The sequence below is a fragment of the Sinocyclocheilus grahami genome, unplaced genomic scaffold, assembly GCF_001515645.1.
Source record: "Sinocyclocheilus grahami isolate Dianchi unplaced genomic scaffold, SAMN03320097.WGS_v1.1 scaffold158.1, whole genome shotgun sequence".
Lineage (NCBI taxonomy): Eukaryota > Metazoa > Chordata > Actinopteri > Cypriniformes > Cyprinidae > Sinocyclocheilus > Sinocyclocheilus grahami.
Genome location: NW_015505337.1, coordinates 538,590 through 551,549, shown reverse-complemented (window position 1 = coordinate 551,549; position 12,960 = coordinate 538,590). Strand labels below are relative to the sequence as shown.

General features: G+C 35.8%; 1 protein-coding gene and 1 pseudogene across 1 annotated transcript in view; both read left to right on the top strand.

Moving 5' to 3' along the window:
• The window catches only part of LOC107592796 (potassium channel subfamily K member 2-like), a 21,149-nt gene extending 14,606 nt beyond the window's left edge, over positions 1-6,543 (top strand). Inside the window, exons 4-7 of the mRNA XM_016282360.1 lie at positions 530-573; positions 1,597-1,783; positions 1,944-2,083; positions 5,360-6,543. Of these exons, the coding sequence (XP_016137846.1) occupies positions 530-573; positions 1,597-1,783; positions 1,944-2,083; positions 5,360-5,683 (695 nt within the window). The 3' untranslated portion in view covers positions 5,684-6,543. The remainder of the gene's footprint in view (positions 1-529; positions 574-1,596; positions 1,784-1,943; positions 2,084-5,359) is intronic.
• A 1,596-nt stretch (positions 6,544-8,139) lies between these two features.
• The window catches only part of LOC107592795 (cell growth regulator with EF hand domain protein 1-like), an 8,331-nt pseudogene continuing 3,510 nt past the window's right edge, over positions 8,140-12,960 (top strand).

Here is a 12,960-nt window from a genome sequence, read left to right as displayed (position 1 = left end):
ACGGAGCTCACTTCTAACGAGATGATCTGAATCAGGTGTGTTAAAAAAAAGCTTAAACTTGTGCATTTGTAAAGTTGTAGTGTAAATATGTTCTCATCTTTTTCATTGTGTTTTAGGGTTTGCAGCATTAGGTTTCATGGCAACAAAGTTGTAAAATTGCCACAAGTGCTGTTGTTTGAGTTCTTTGAAATATTTATAAAAATGTAATGTAAATTAACCACTGTGGCAGATTACTAAATCTATTCTAAAAACAATATTAATATTTTATTAAGTTAGAAAACAGTCTGTGCACCCCAAATCCCTTTAATCAGTAATAAATTATATTGTCTTCACTCAATAAGTCTCATGCCACTCTAAAATAATGATTGTTTTGCGGAAAGGCTTGCTGACTACTGTTAACCTTGTTCTGTGGTACTGTCACATTTGATGATTCAATGTAATCACTTAAGTGCCTCTGGTGGCCATCTTGTTTACACTCGTTGCACATACACGCTTTTATTCTCTGCTGAGCTTTTGTGTTTTTGCGCAGGAACAATTTGGAACGTTGACGTGTGCAATGAAGAGCGCAATACAGTATTTGTCAATGCAGCATAGTGAATTATTTATTGCTGGTGCACTCATTCTTTTGTATAACACATAGTAAACAATTTCTTGAAGGCTGAAAGGAAAAATCCATCTTTTTTCGGGGCAAGTGTTTATTTCTTAAACTCTACTAAACTGAGTGCAGCTATTCTGTCCTGTGTTGACACATTTCCACATTTTATGCTCTTTAGTATAAGTGATCGTTTATGCTAATAGTTGGTTGCATGAGTTATCAGTTTTCTTTGTCCATTTTTATGATCCGTATTTTGGTCCTGTTCCTATTTTTGCACATTTGAAATGTTTATATCTGCTAAAAATATAAGGTTTCTCAAAGTTAACACACAATGACTAAAGCCCATAAAACTTTCACTTTGATTTCATATGGTTTTTAAACTAGTTATAGGGTAATACTTAAGCCAGGTGGAATATTCATCCTCCAGCATATTTGGCAATTTTCGGGGCAATTGGGCAATAACTGTGACTGCTTGACCGATTAGTATAAGTGTGAACATGCGTAAATATTGTGCAAAGTAAATGCTAATTTCTTTTTTTTTATTGTTAATTTATTTCGATTAACAGACCATTAACTATGTCCTTTGTCTCAATAAACTCCTAATTTGCGGCTTATTAATAGTTAATAAGATAGTTGTTAAGTTGAAGTATTGGGTAAGATTAGGGATGCAGAATATGTGTTTTATAAATACTAATAAACAGCCAATATGTTAATAATTGGTATGCTAATAGGCAACTAGTTAATAGTGAGAATTGGTCCCTATACTAAAGTGTTACCAATAAAATCTTACCAACCCCATACTCTTGAACAGTAATGTCCTTCTATTTTCTCTATTTCTCATGTGTGACAATGTAAACTAGATGTCAGACGTTGCATAAGAGTGAATGTTTTCAAACGGTGTCTGGTCGAGTATTGTGAACGTCTGTCAACCGGGACTATAATGAGCTTAATTGTATTTCCACCCAGCATTCTCACCTGCCTTCTCCTCTGTTTTTCCTCAGAAATGGAACGTGAGCCAAACTAAAATCCGTGTGACATCCACGGTCCTGTTCATCCTGTTTGGGTGCCTGCTCTTTGTGGCCCTCCCAGCCCTCATCTTCCAACACATTGAAGGCTGGAGCACTCTGGAGTCCATCTACTTTGTTGTCATCACTTTAACCACTATTGGATTTGGAGACTTTGTGGCAGGTGAACGAAGTCACTACTTTGCTCCTTCAGTCTCCATTTCAAGGTCTTGCGTTTGTTTTTGAAAGCAAATAAATGCCCAGAAAAGTAACTCAAACTGAAGTAGTCGAATTTAGTCATGATAAGTTCAGTGGCTTGATGTGGGTTAATTTATCTCATTCAGGAGGTTCTGAGATTGAGTATCTGGACTATTATAAGCCCATCGTGTGGTTCTGGATCCTGGTGGGCCTTGCCTACTTCGCTGCAGTTCTGAGTATGATTGGAGACTGGCTTCGAGTCATCTCCAAGAAGACCAAAGAGGAGGTATGTGCTTGCTGATATGCTTTAAAGGAATGCCGGGTCGAGAACTGCACTTCTCTTCCACGGTTGAGCAAAAATCTGAATTTCAGAAATGGCTCCCTCTCAATTCATGAGTGTGAATTGAACTGGCCATGAGCCACAGGATATTGAATTACAATATAAATTGGAAAAGGAATTTACTGGATTGCACTTTAAAGACATTCAACACAATCACACAACAGGGGAGTTTTATTTGTCCAGCATCACCAAATGGTTGTGTTAGGAACAACATAAAAATCTGATCATTTGACATGTAGGCCTATTAAATGTTAAAACGGATGATATATTTACCTATTTTATCCTCAGAAATCACCCAACAAAAATCCATTTATTTCAGGTATGGTATCAATTTCAGAAATATTGACATCATTTTGTTATAAAAGAAATGAAGTGGTTTTTCCATGATATTCCATGAAAGTGAATATTTTGAATATAATCAAATCTTAAAAAACAGTGATTAATATAATTTATATAATATACTTTTATACATTTATAAATACTTTTATACTTTAAGATGATATACTAACTTAATACTTTATATATGCCAAGGATGCATTAAAAATCGATCAAAAGTGACATTATAGTGTTATAAAAGATTTTAATAAATACTGTACTTTTGAAAGTTGTAATCATCAAAGAATCCTGAAAAAAAGGTATCAGTTTCCACAAAAATATTAAACAGCACAACTGTTTTCAACAATAATATCTAATAAATGCAGTCTTGGTGAACATAAGAGACAATCAATCATTTAATCAATCAATCAGTCAATCAATATATTAAAATAAATTCTTACTAACTCCAAAATGTTGGTAGTGTCATTTATAGTAATTTATTATGTAATTTTGTCAAGAAGTTACCACAATAAAATACTGTGCCGTTACTGTTCTAAACAATATAAAAGTATTTTACTTTTATTGGTTATTTTGGATTTATGTGGCAACACAGCTGTATATGATTTATGAGGCCTGTATAAAATGTTCCAGGTCATGTCAGAGAGTTCATTATGTGTTATTGTGGCTTTGTTTGCTATGTAGTTCACAGTGTAAAGTTCCAGGGTGCCAGGAGCCAATCACTGCTCAGCGCTGTGTTTAGCTTTCATTTACCCCAGTGTATGAAGTCAATGGGCTTCGTCCTGGAGAATTATGTGCTTGGATTAGCTGGAACAGAAGCTTTGCTCTGTCTGAAACACATAATGAGACATCTTCTCCGGACCTCTTGTGCTTTTCTGATGAGATCATAAAAGTGCAATTTTCTGACCTTCTATTCCAGTATCACAAATGACATAATTAGCATTATGTTTAGGAATTGTGATTTGTCCCTTACAAGAACATGCAAGGAAAGTCTTTCACAAAAAGGAGATTGTAGGCCTCAGTATTATGCAGCAGAATACTAAATCTGAACCTGAAAATGTCTCACACCGAAGTCCATTATCACATCTCACCTGAAATAGAGGAGAAGGAAGTGGAGTGCAGGATTTATGTGAATGAAAGGTCTGAATGACCCAGTTCTGCTACCTAATTCTCATCCATAATAAATCACCTTTCAGGGTCTCTTAAATGCTGTAAAGGTGCTGTGTAGTACATACTCATATTTTCTCCAACATCAGGAAATAAACTTCTCAAATTAGAACATTTCAAGAGTCCTGTAGGGAGCCAACTTACCATCTACTGACCTCATTAGAGAGGAAACCAAAGATTCCGTTTTTACATTTATGAGATTTTCTCATTAGTTTTACTCGTTTATTCTTTTTTTTCCTATTACAACTACTGCTTTGAGAGGCATTGTTTCATAGTCCATACATGCAAGTTGTCTTGATATTATCATGGCTCATTGTGAACTATTTCTTCCTGAGTAAACTATAGTGGTAGTTATAATATATTTTAAGAGGCTTCCTGGTAGTCGTGCATCAGGAAAAAGCGCACAGCTGAGAACATTAAAGAGATAATTTCTATACATTTTAGAGGTTTGGTATGTAGGTATGAACTTTACTGCTCCTAAAATTGGGGTGCATTTGCAGATAGACTATTACACTGCACTGTACAAACAAAGAGTGTTTAACATATATTCACTACTATTTAAATGTTTGAAAACGCTACTTAAAAATACAATTTAAACGTTTGAAAGGAATGAACACTTTTATTCATCTAGGATGCTTTAAATTGATCCAAAATACTGTAAAAGACATATAGAATGATACAAATGGCTATTTCTAGGTTTAAAAATGCTGTTGTTTTTTCAAACTCTCGGTTCAGCAAAAAAAAAAAAAAAATGCAGCTTGGCAGCTTATGCAGTTAGTTTATGAACTTATTCAGCTGGTTTCATCTCAGCGATTCTCATAGTTCAGCACTTCCAAAATGTGTTTGCGTTTGGCCATTTATAAAACAAAAACTTGTCTTGAAAGTGTACAGCGACCTGCTAATGCAAATGTACTAAATACTTCAGTGACTGAAAAACATACAGTACTGCTGTTTCCACACTTTATTAGGCAGAACAATAATTTTGATGTATGATAATAATAATAATAAAGAGGTCTCGAGTACTAAATGAGCACATTAGAATGATTTCTTAAAGATTATATAACAGGTTTCCTTGTAGATTGTCTTGACTCGGCTTGACTAATGGCTGGAAACTCAACCATCACAGCTAATACATTTAGTTTACAATATCTAGAAAATAGTAAACGGATGTTTTAAACAGTAATAATACTTTATAAAATCACAGTTTTAATTTATTTTGATGACTTAAATTCCACATCTATCTATATATCTATCTATCTAAACAACTATATAAACAGTATACTATACATTACAATTGATACAAAATTTGGAAAGAATAAGCAAACATTATGACAGTTTACACAATATGCCAAACTACTGTATATGCATTTTGTGAACATTAGTAAAAGCCAGAGACAGTTAAAAAGGAACTGACACACTTAAGTTGCACATGATAAGTCCATTAATAGCTATGTATTGGGACGAGGGAGTCCTAAAAATCCATAGCATGTCTGCACATGGTGGATGAACTGTACAGTCTCATAGCAGTAGCCCTGAATTTCTTTCTAAAACACTCCCAGTAGCATTGAGGCCGAATCAGCCCACATGCTTCTCGTTCCCTCGAGCTGAAACATTTTCACAGAAAACAGGTTTTTGAAGTTCTGATTTGCACCTCTTAAATGCTTCTAAACACATGTGACGCTCGACTGCGTTTGGTCCCACTGAACATTCCTTCTGTTCCAGGTGGGAGAGTTCCGCGCTCACGCCGCAGAATGGACGGCTAACGTGTCAGCGGAGTTCAAAGAGACGCGCCGCCGCCTGAGCGTGGAAGTTTACGACAAGTTTCAGCGAGCAGCGTACATCAAGCGCAAGCTGTCATCAGAGCTAGGCCAAAATCCAGGTCAGGACATGATGCCGTGCAAGAGGACCCTGTCTGTAAACTTCACGGATGAACTTGAGAAAGAAGGTCTCCCTACATTGACCAAAAATGGCAGCCTGTACCTAAACGGTGTAACTCCGGACTTCCCAGATCACGGCGAGATCTCCATCATTGAACATCTCAAATAAAGCTCAAGCTTCTTCTGCACATGCGAAAACAGGAAGATGCATTTGTGTCTACAGCTATGTTTGTTCACAAAGCTCTATCAGAAGCATTCATATCTTTCCTGGATGTATGCTGGAATCAGTGAGCGGGTGCATTTATGCCTTGTGCCAGTCAAATGAATCACGTTTTGTAGGATAACAAAGTCTGTATTCTTGAGCAAAACACGACAGCAGCGTTTATTATCCAGTGAATCATATTTGTGCCTTAAAATGACCTGGAATAGACTTCCCAGAAGCTGCTACACTGAATGATACTGAGAAATGTATTGTTTTTTAGAGAATGAACCACCAATCTTGTCCAAACACTGACAAACTTAATTGGTTTTTGGATGCGTATCCCAAACCCAGCATGTGTGAGCGTCTGTTCAAAAACCATTACAGGGTATCAGGCAAGAATGGCTGAGCGTTTATGATATTGACACAGCTGTGATTAGTGGTTCACCAATTTAGTTTATATCTTGCATTAGCACATGGATTTTTTTTAAAAATCCACATACACATTCTGTTTAAAAGCAGTTGTGACCGAAAAGATATGAAACAGTGTTGGAGTCGAAGCATCTCAGCTTGTTTCATTGCATAATTTTAGATGTGCTGTGCACTGATAGCATGATTCTGTAAGCAAATGCAAGTTTTCTGATAGAATTGGTCGTGATTGGATATATGACCAATACACAATCATTCATCTTTCATTGCCTGCTGAATAAAGAAAGTTGTGCGTTAATGCAATGTATAAATATATTTTTAGCATAAATCTTGTAACATTTTATGGCAGTTAAATTTGCCTTAAAGTGATAGCACAACCAAAAATGACTTTCTGGCATCATTAACGCACCATTATGTTGTTCCAAACCAAGGTTATTATAGTTAACTAAAATTTAAACTAAAAATAAAACCATTAAAAACACTGTTAACTGAAATAAAATAAAATATTTTTTAAATGTATTTTAACTATTTGACAAGGCAGCATGTCGCTTTAATTTAGTTTAATTGCATTTACTAAAATAACAAAAACTGAAATAAAATAAATTTTAAAAAATGATTAGAGAACACATTCACTATTAACTAAGAGTTTTCCCTCAATAAACTCCTAATTTGTTGCTTATTGATAGTAAGGTAGTTGTTTGTAGCGGTTATGTTTAGGTATTGGTTAAGGGACCTAGAATATGGTCATGTAGAATAAGGCATTAATATGTGCTTTATAAGTACTAATAATAAACAGACAATATGCTAGTAATATGCATGCTAATAAGCAACTAGTTAACAGTGAATAGTGTTCCTTAATCTAAAATGTTACCATAAAATTACATAAAAATAATACAATTGCTAAAACATTAAAATTAAAATGGAAAATATAAAAATACAAACAGGTTCAAAATATTAATAAAACTATAATAGTATATGATTCTATTTCTTCAGTGTAACACAACAAATCATTCTTTTGATCTGGATTTTCTCAGAGAATCGGTTTATGATTCAGTCACAAAAGTCTTATGGTATTATGGTGAATAAATGATGACAGAATTGGACTTTTAGGTGAACTTTTCCTTTAAATTCACATACTTTAGAGCCAAATGAAATGTCACTTGATGACTGTGGAAGCTGGTGAACAGAGGAATGGCCAAAGATAAGTGTGTTTTATCACCGCTTGAGAAAAAGCTATGACTTTGCAGACTGTTCAGTTACAATTTATTTTGTCACAAGCAATGTTTTGTCATATGTTTTTAATAATAGCATACATTTGCCATTAAGTGATGCTTTGAGGACTAAAGGAGGAATGACCATGAATGTTCTGTCAAATGCATGTAGGCTTTGTGTCAATGCTAAGTGGATAATATACCATAATAATCGAGCCCAGACAAACGTGACCCTGGACCACAAAACCAGTCATAAGTTGAGATTTATACATCACATGAAAGCTGAATAAATATGCTTTCCATTGATGTATGGTTTGTTAGGATAGGACAATATTTGGCCGAGATACAACTATTAGAATATCTGGAATCTGAGTGTGCAAAAAAATCAAAATACTGAGAAAATCGCCTTTAAAGTTGTCCAAATGAAGTGCTTAGCAATGCATATTACTAATCAAAAATTATGTTTGGTATATTTACAGTAGGAAATTTACAAAATATCTTCATGGAACATGATCTTTACTTAATATCCTAATGATTTTTGGCATAAAAGATGTTTTTTTGGCTGTTGCTAAAAATATACCCAAGCGACTTAAGACTTTTTTTTGTGGTTCAGGGTCACAAATAACCTGCATATGACAACCCACAGTAGACGACGGAGAGGAAAAAAATCATCAGGTGTATAAAACCTTTAAAACATTTTTTTATAGCAAAAGCTTTATTTTTGACACTGGCATGAACTGAAACGTTGCCTGTAGCATCTCCTTGTTGTGTATTATTAGTTTAGCAATGGTACAGTAAGTATGATTGGAAAGATTTTCAACACCAGCTAAACATCCAATTCATTGCACTTTTTCAGTGTAGAAATGTGGTTTATTCAAACAAGATATATGCATTTCACTGTGATGAAATGTTCTGGTTTAAGAACACTGAGAAACTGGAAAATCTATTTTCTGGCCTAGATTTGACCACATTTGATTTGTCAGCCAATTATCAGAGGAGCAGTGCAGGCTAACTGTAATAAATGTATGTTCGTCTTGCCTTTGCTCTGTCTTCACCACTTAAGCTAACATTTCTTCAAAACTGCTAGAAGTCTTGCTTGTTAAGCTTGGATTGTTCTTGTTATGCTATTACCTTTGTATTTTTTTTCAGCAGCATTTTTATGAGAGTTCCCTGAGCATTATTTGTGATGTTTCTACACAGTTTTACATCTCGGTTCTTTACCTTTAAATAAGCAAAATAAACAATATTCTTATTCTTCAGAAGATTGAGGGTGTTTTCCTAATCAGTGTCTAGTAAAACTGGCACTTTTAGAAAATTAGTTTGTTTCTGAATTGAAGACCTTTAGATCAGGCCTTTGTGGGAAACTGCTGGATCGGGTCCTTGTGGGAAAGAGCGATGCTGCCGTAAACAAGTGTCACACACTCACAGATCCCGCTCTCGGTCGCTGATACAGTCGGAAGCTGATGGTACATCTTGCCGTCATCAAGAGCCAATCAGGACTCTGCACTTCAAGCATGAGCAGATATTATGTAAGCATGTCTGAGCGTCCAAAGAAAACAAGAGCCGCAGTGTGAAAGAACATTTCCACTCATTAAATCCTGCTGCTATGCCACTAGTTTGATCAGAGGACATCCTGAACAAAAACAACACCAGACTTTATATCTGTAAACACAACCTGTGTGAACTTCAACAACTCCACTGACTGATCTATCTATCTATTTGTCTATCTATTAATCTATCTGTCTTTCCATCTGTCTGTCTATCTGTCTGTGTTTGTCCATCCGTCTAGCTATCTGTCCATCTATCTATCTATCTATCTATCTGTCCGTCCGTCCGTCCGTCCGTCCGTCCGTCCGTCCGTCCGTCCGTCCGTCCGTCCGTCCGTCCGTCCGTCCGTCCGTCCGTCCGTCCGTCCGTCCGTCCGTCCGTCCGTCCGTCCGTCCGTCCGTCCGTCCGTCCGTCCGTCCGTCCGTCCGTCCGTCCGTCCGTCCGTCCATCCATCCATCCATCTATCCATCTATCTATCTGTCTTTCCATCTGTCTGTCTGTCCGTCCGTCTAGCTATCTGTCTAGAAAACAAGAAAATCTGTCTGTCTGTCTGTCTGTCCGTCCGTCCGTCCGTCCGTCTGTCCGTCCGTCCGTCCATCCATCCATCTATCCATCTATCTATCTATCTGTCTGTCTGTCTGTCTTTCCATCTATCTGTCTGTCCGTCCGTCTAGCTATCTGTCCATCTATCTAGAAAACAATTGTATTTTTAGGCTTATTCAAACACTTTCATATCTATTGTCTATCTATCTAGCTATCTGTCCATCTATCCATCCATCCGTCTGTCTGTTTGTCCATCCATCCATCTATCTGTCTATCCGTCTATCCATCTATCTATCTATCTATCTATCTCTGTCTGTCTGTCTATCTATCTATCTGTCTGTCTGTCTGTCTGTCTGTCTATCTATCCATCTGTCCATCTATCTAGAAAACAATTGTATTTTTAGGCTTATTCAAACACTTTCATATCTATTGTCTAACAGGAAGAAATATTTGAAGGTGAAGACGGAATGTAGAGAGATATTTGGTAGCAAATATCAAGCTGAACTTGTGTTTGTTCTCATTTATAATTTAGATGTGTGCGAAGAACTAAATGTCATAATATATTATTTAATAAACACTGACTGTTCCCATAAAGGATTATATTTTAACATGCACATTTACAACAAGCTAGTAAAATTAGAACGGTCTTAAAAGGCGCTTCGCTTCCAATATAATTTTTTAAAACGTAAAATAATCTTATATTTCATGCAAATACAGAAACTGATGCATGTTTTAACAAAACAAACAATCTGTTGAGTCAGTGTGATTTACATTCCTATTTGGCACTGGAAGGAAAGGGCTGCATAGTGCAGATGAATTACTGTTCTCTCTACCTTCTACCTTTATTTAACAGGTCTGTTCTGCTTCTATTGTACTGTTCTATTTTTAACTGTTACCATGGTGCATTTGCTGACAAAAAAAAGTAGCAGTCTTGGGTCATGAGGGTGGGAAGAACTTTTATTTGTATTTACAAGACTTGATTAAACTGTAGGCAGCCCCACAAAACAACAAATCAAGATCCAATTAACAAAAAAATTTTTTTAACCCTTCACAGAAATGATATTACATTCCAGTTGAGCATTGATTTCCCTGGCCAAACCTCTGAGCCTGCACTTTGCACACACTGCAAAAAGCCTCGAGTTTGAAATGGGGATATTTCCATGCAGCAGCGGTGGGATGCCTCCGAGGGGTTCTCTAGTGTCCAGATCTTTGATGTTACAGCAGAACAACCAATGCGGCACTATATCCTACATGCTTTTACATTTTATTGCTTTTTGATATTCCCCTGATATTTTCAATATCAGACTTTTAACTTGATATATGTTAATAATAGTCACATTTTCTTCCATTAACAGCTACCCTTTAAACTTTGATTTCAGCAATAAGCTAACACAATTCGGAAACCCTTCACACACAGTTTTGATTGATAAAACACACATAAAAATCCAATATTACTTTTTTCCTCTATCCATGAGCGGTTCCCTTAATGAGAGCCCTGAGAATGCTGAGTTACAGCAGCTCCCACTAGAACTCCGTCGATCACTCGGTTCTCAGGGGAGCTGAGCGGCCCACTGAGGCAGACAGCCTGTACAGTAGCTTCCCATGATGCAGCAGACCTCCGCTGTCAGTTGATCCAGAGTCTGAGTGACAGCCAAGCGACACACTTCCTCACACAAACACACAGCTCACTTTCCCAAAGGTGATGTCTGATGAGAAAGCAAAACATTCACACACTGCTACATGCAAACAGAGGAAAGCCCCTGTGATAATAGATCTGCTGAAATATAAAAAACAAACCTACTTCTTTTTTCCTTTTATATAACAATTCTTCTTCTTGTTATTGTTGTTGTCCTTGTTAACTGGTCTGCTATTATTTAATTGTTAATATTTTGTTTATCTGAATTATTATTTAAAAATAAATATTATTTAATACATTTTTATTTTGTATATATTTACTTATTGCTGATTTCAAAATGTAGTATATTTTTAACAAAATAATATTTTTTCCTTTATAGTATATAATAATATTTAGTATATTATTTAAAAGGAAAAAATATTATTTTGTTAAAAATATTTTGAAATCAGCAATAAATAAATACAGGGGTGTGAAAAAGTGTTGGCCCCCTTCCTGATTTCTTATTTTTTTGCATGTTTGTCACACTTTAATGTTTAAGATCATCAAACAAATTTAAATATTACACACAGATAATGCAAGTAAATACAAAATGCAGTTTTAAAAAAATAATTTCATTTATTAAGGGAAAAAAGCTGTCCAAACCTACGTGGCCCAAAAAAACAGGAAGGGGGCCAACACTTTTTCACACCACTGTATATACAAAATAAAAATGTATTAAATAATATTTATTTTTAAATAATAATTGTTGTAGTAGTTGTTTAATTGTTTTGATCGTAACTATTAATATTTTGTTAGTATTATTGTTGTTTACTTAATTATTTAAAAATATTTAATATTATTGTTTAATGCAATTTTATTTATTTATTATTCATCTTTTGCTAATTCAAAAACAAAAATCTTAAATCTTAAGCTAGTTGACAAGGTATTAATCTTTCAGGTGAGGCTGGTTGACTGAGAAAGTCTAAGCTAATCATCTCTAATCATCTACACATCCATCAGTGTGACTAGAATAACAGCCGCCTTCCTGTCGATAAGAACTTCCTGTTTATTAATTACACTGTTATGTTTTAATGTGCAATCATTGTGCTTTCAGTTTGTGTGTCTATTCAGCAGGATGACTACTTTAAAAAAAGATCCTGAATGTAACCCAGCTGACCTCATATAACACTGTGAAGAAATGTCTGTCCCAGTTCAGCAGCACTTTCTGACTGGGTTCTGTTTGTGCTGCTCAACCCAGAGACAGTGGGATCGGAGAGAAAAGAAAAGAGCAGCTCATGCATAGTGTACAGAAGGGTTGTTCACACCAGTCAGAACGGTGAGAATATGCTCATCATCTTTATCATGCTCTACTTATCATTGGCACTAAATTCAATGCACACAGACTGATGTAGTTTAAGTCTTTGGTTCTTTTAATTGTGATGATTTTGGCTCACATTTAACAAAAACCCACCAATTCACTATGTCAACAAATTAGAATACTTCATAAGACCAATAAAATAAACATTTTTAGTGAATTGTTGGCCTTCTGGAAAGTATGTTCATTTACTGTACATGTACTCAATACTTGGTAGGGGCTCCTTTTGCTTTAATTACTGCCTCAATTCGGCATGGCATGGAGGTGATCAGTTTGTGGCACTGCTGAGGTGGTATGGAAGCCACAACTTTCTGCTAACATGCTTGGATACAGCACTCTGTGAACAGCCAGCTTCTTTGGCAATGAATGTTTGTGGCTTACTCTCCTTGTGAAGGGTGTCAATGATTGTCTTCTGGACAACTGTCAGATCAGCAGTCTTCCCCATGATTGTGTAGCCTAGTGAACCAAACTGAGAGACCATTTTGAAGGCTCAGGAAACCTTTGCAGGTGTTTTGAGTTGATTAGC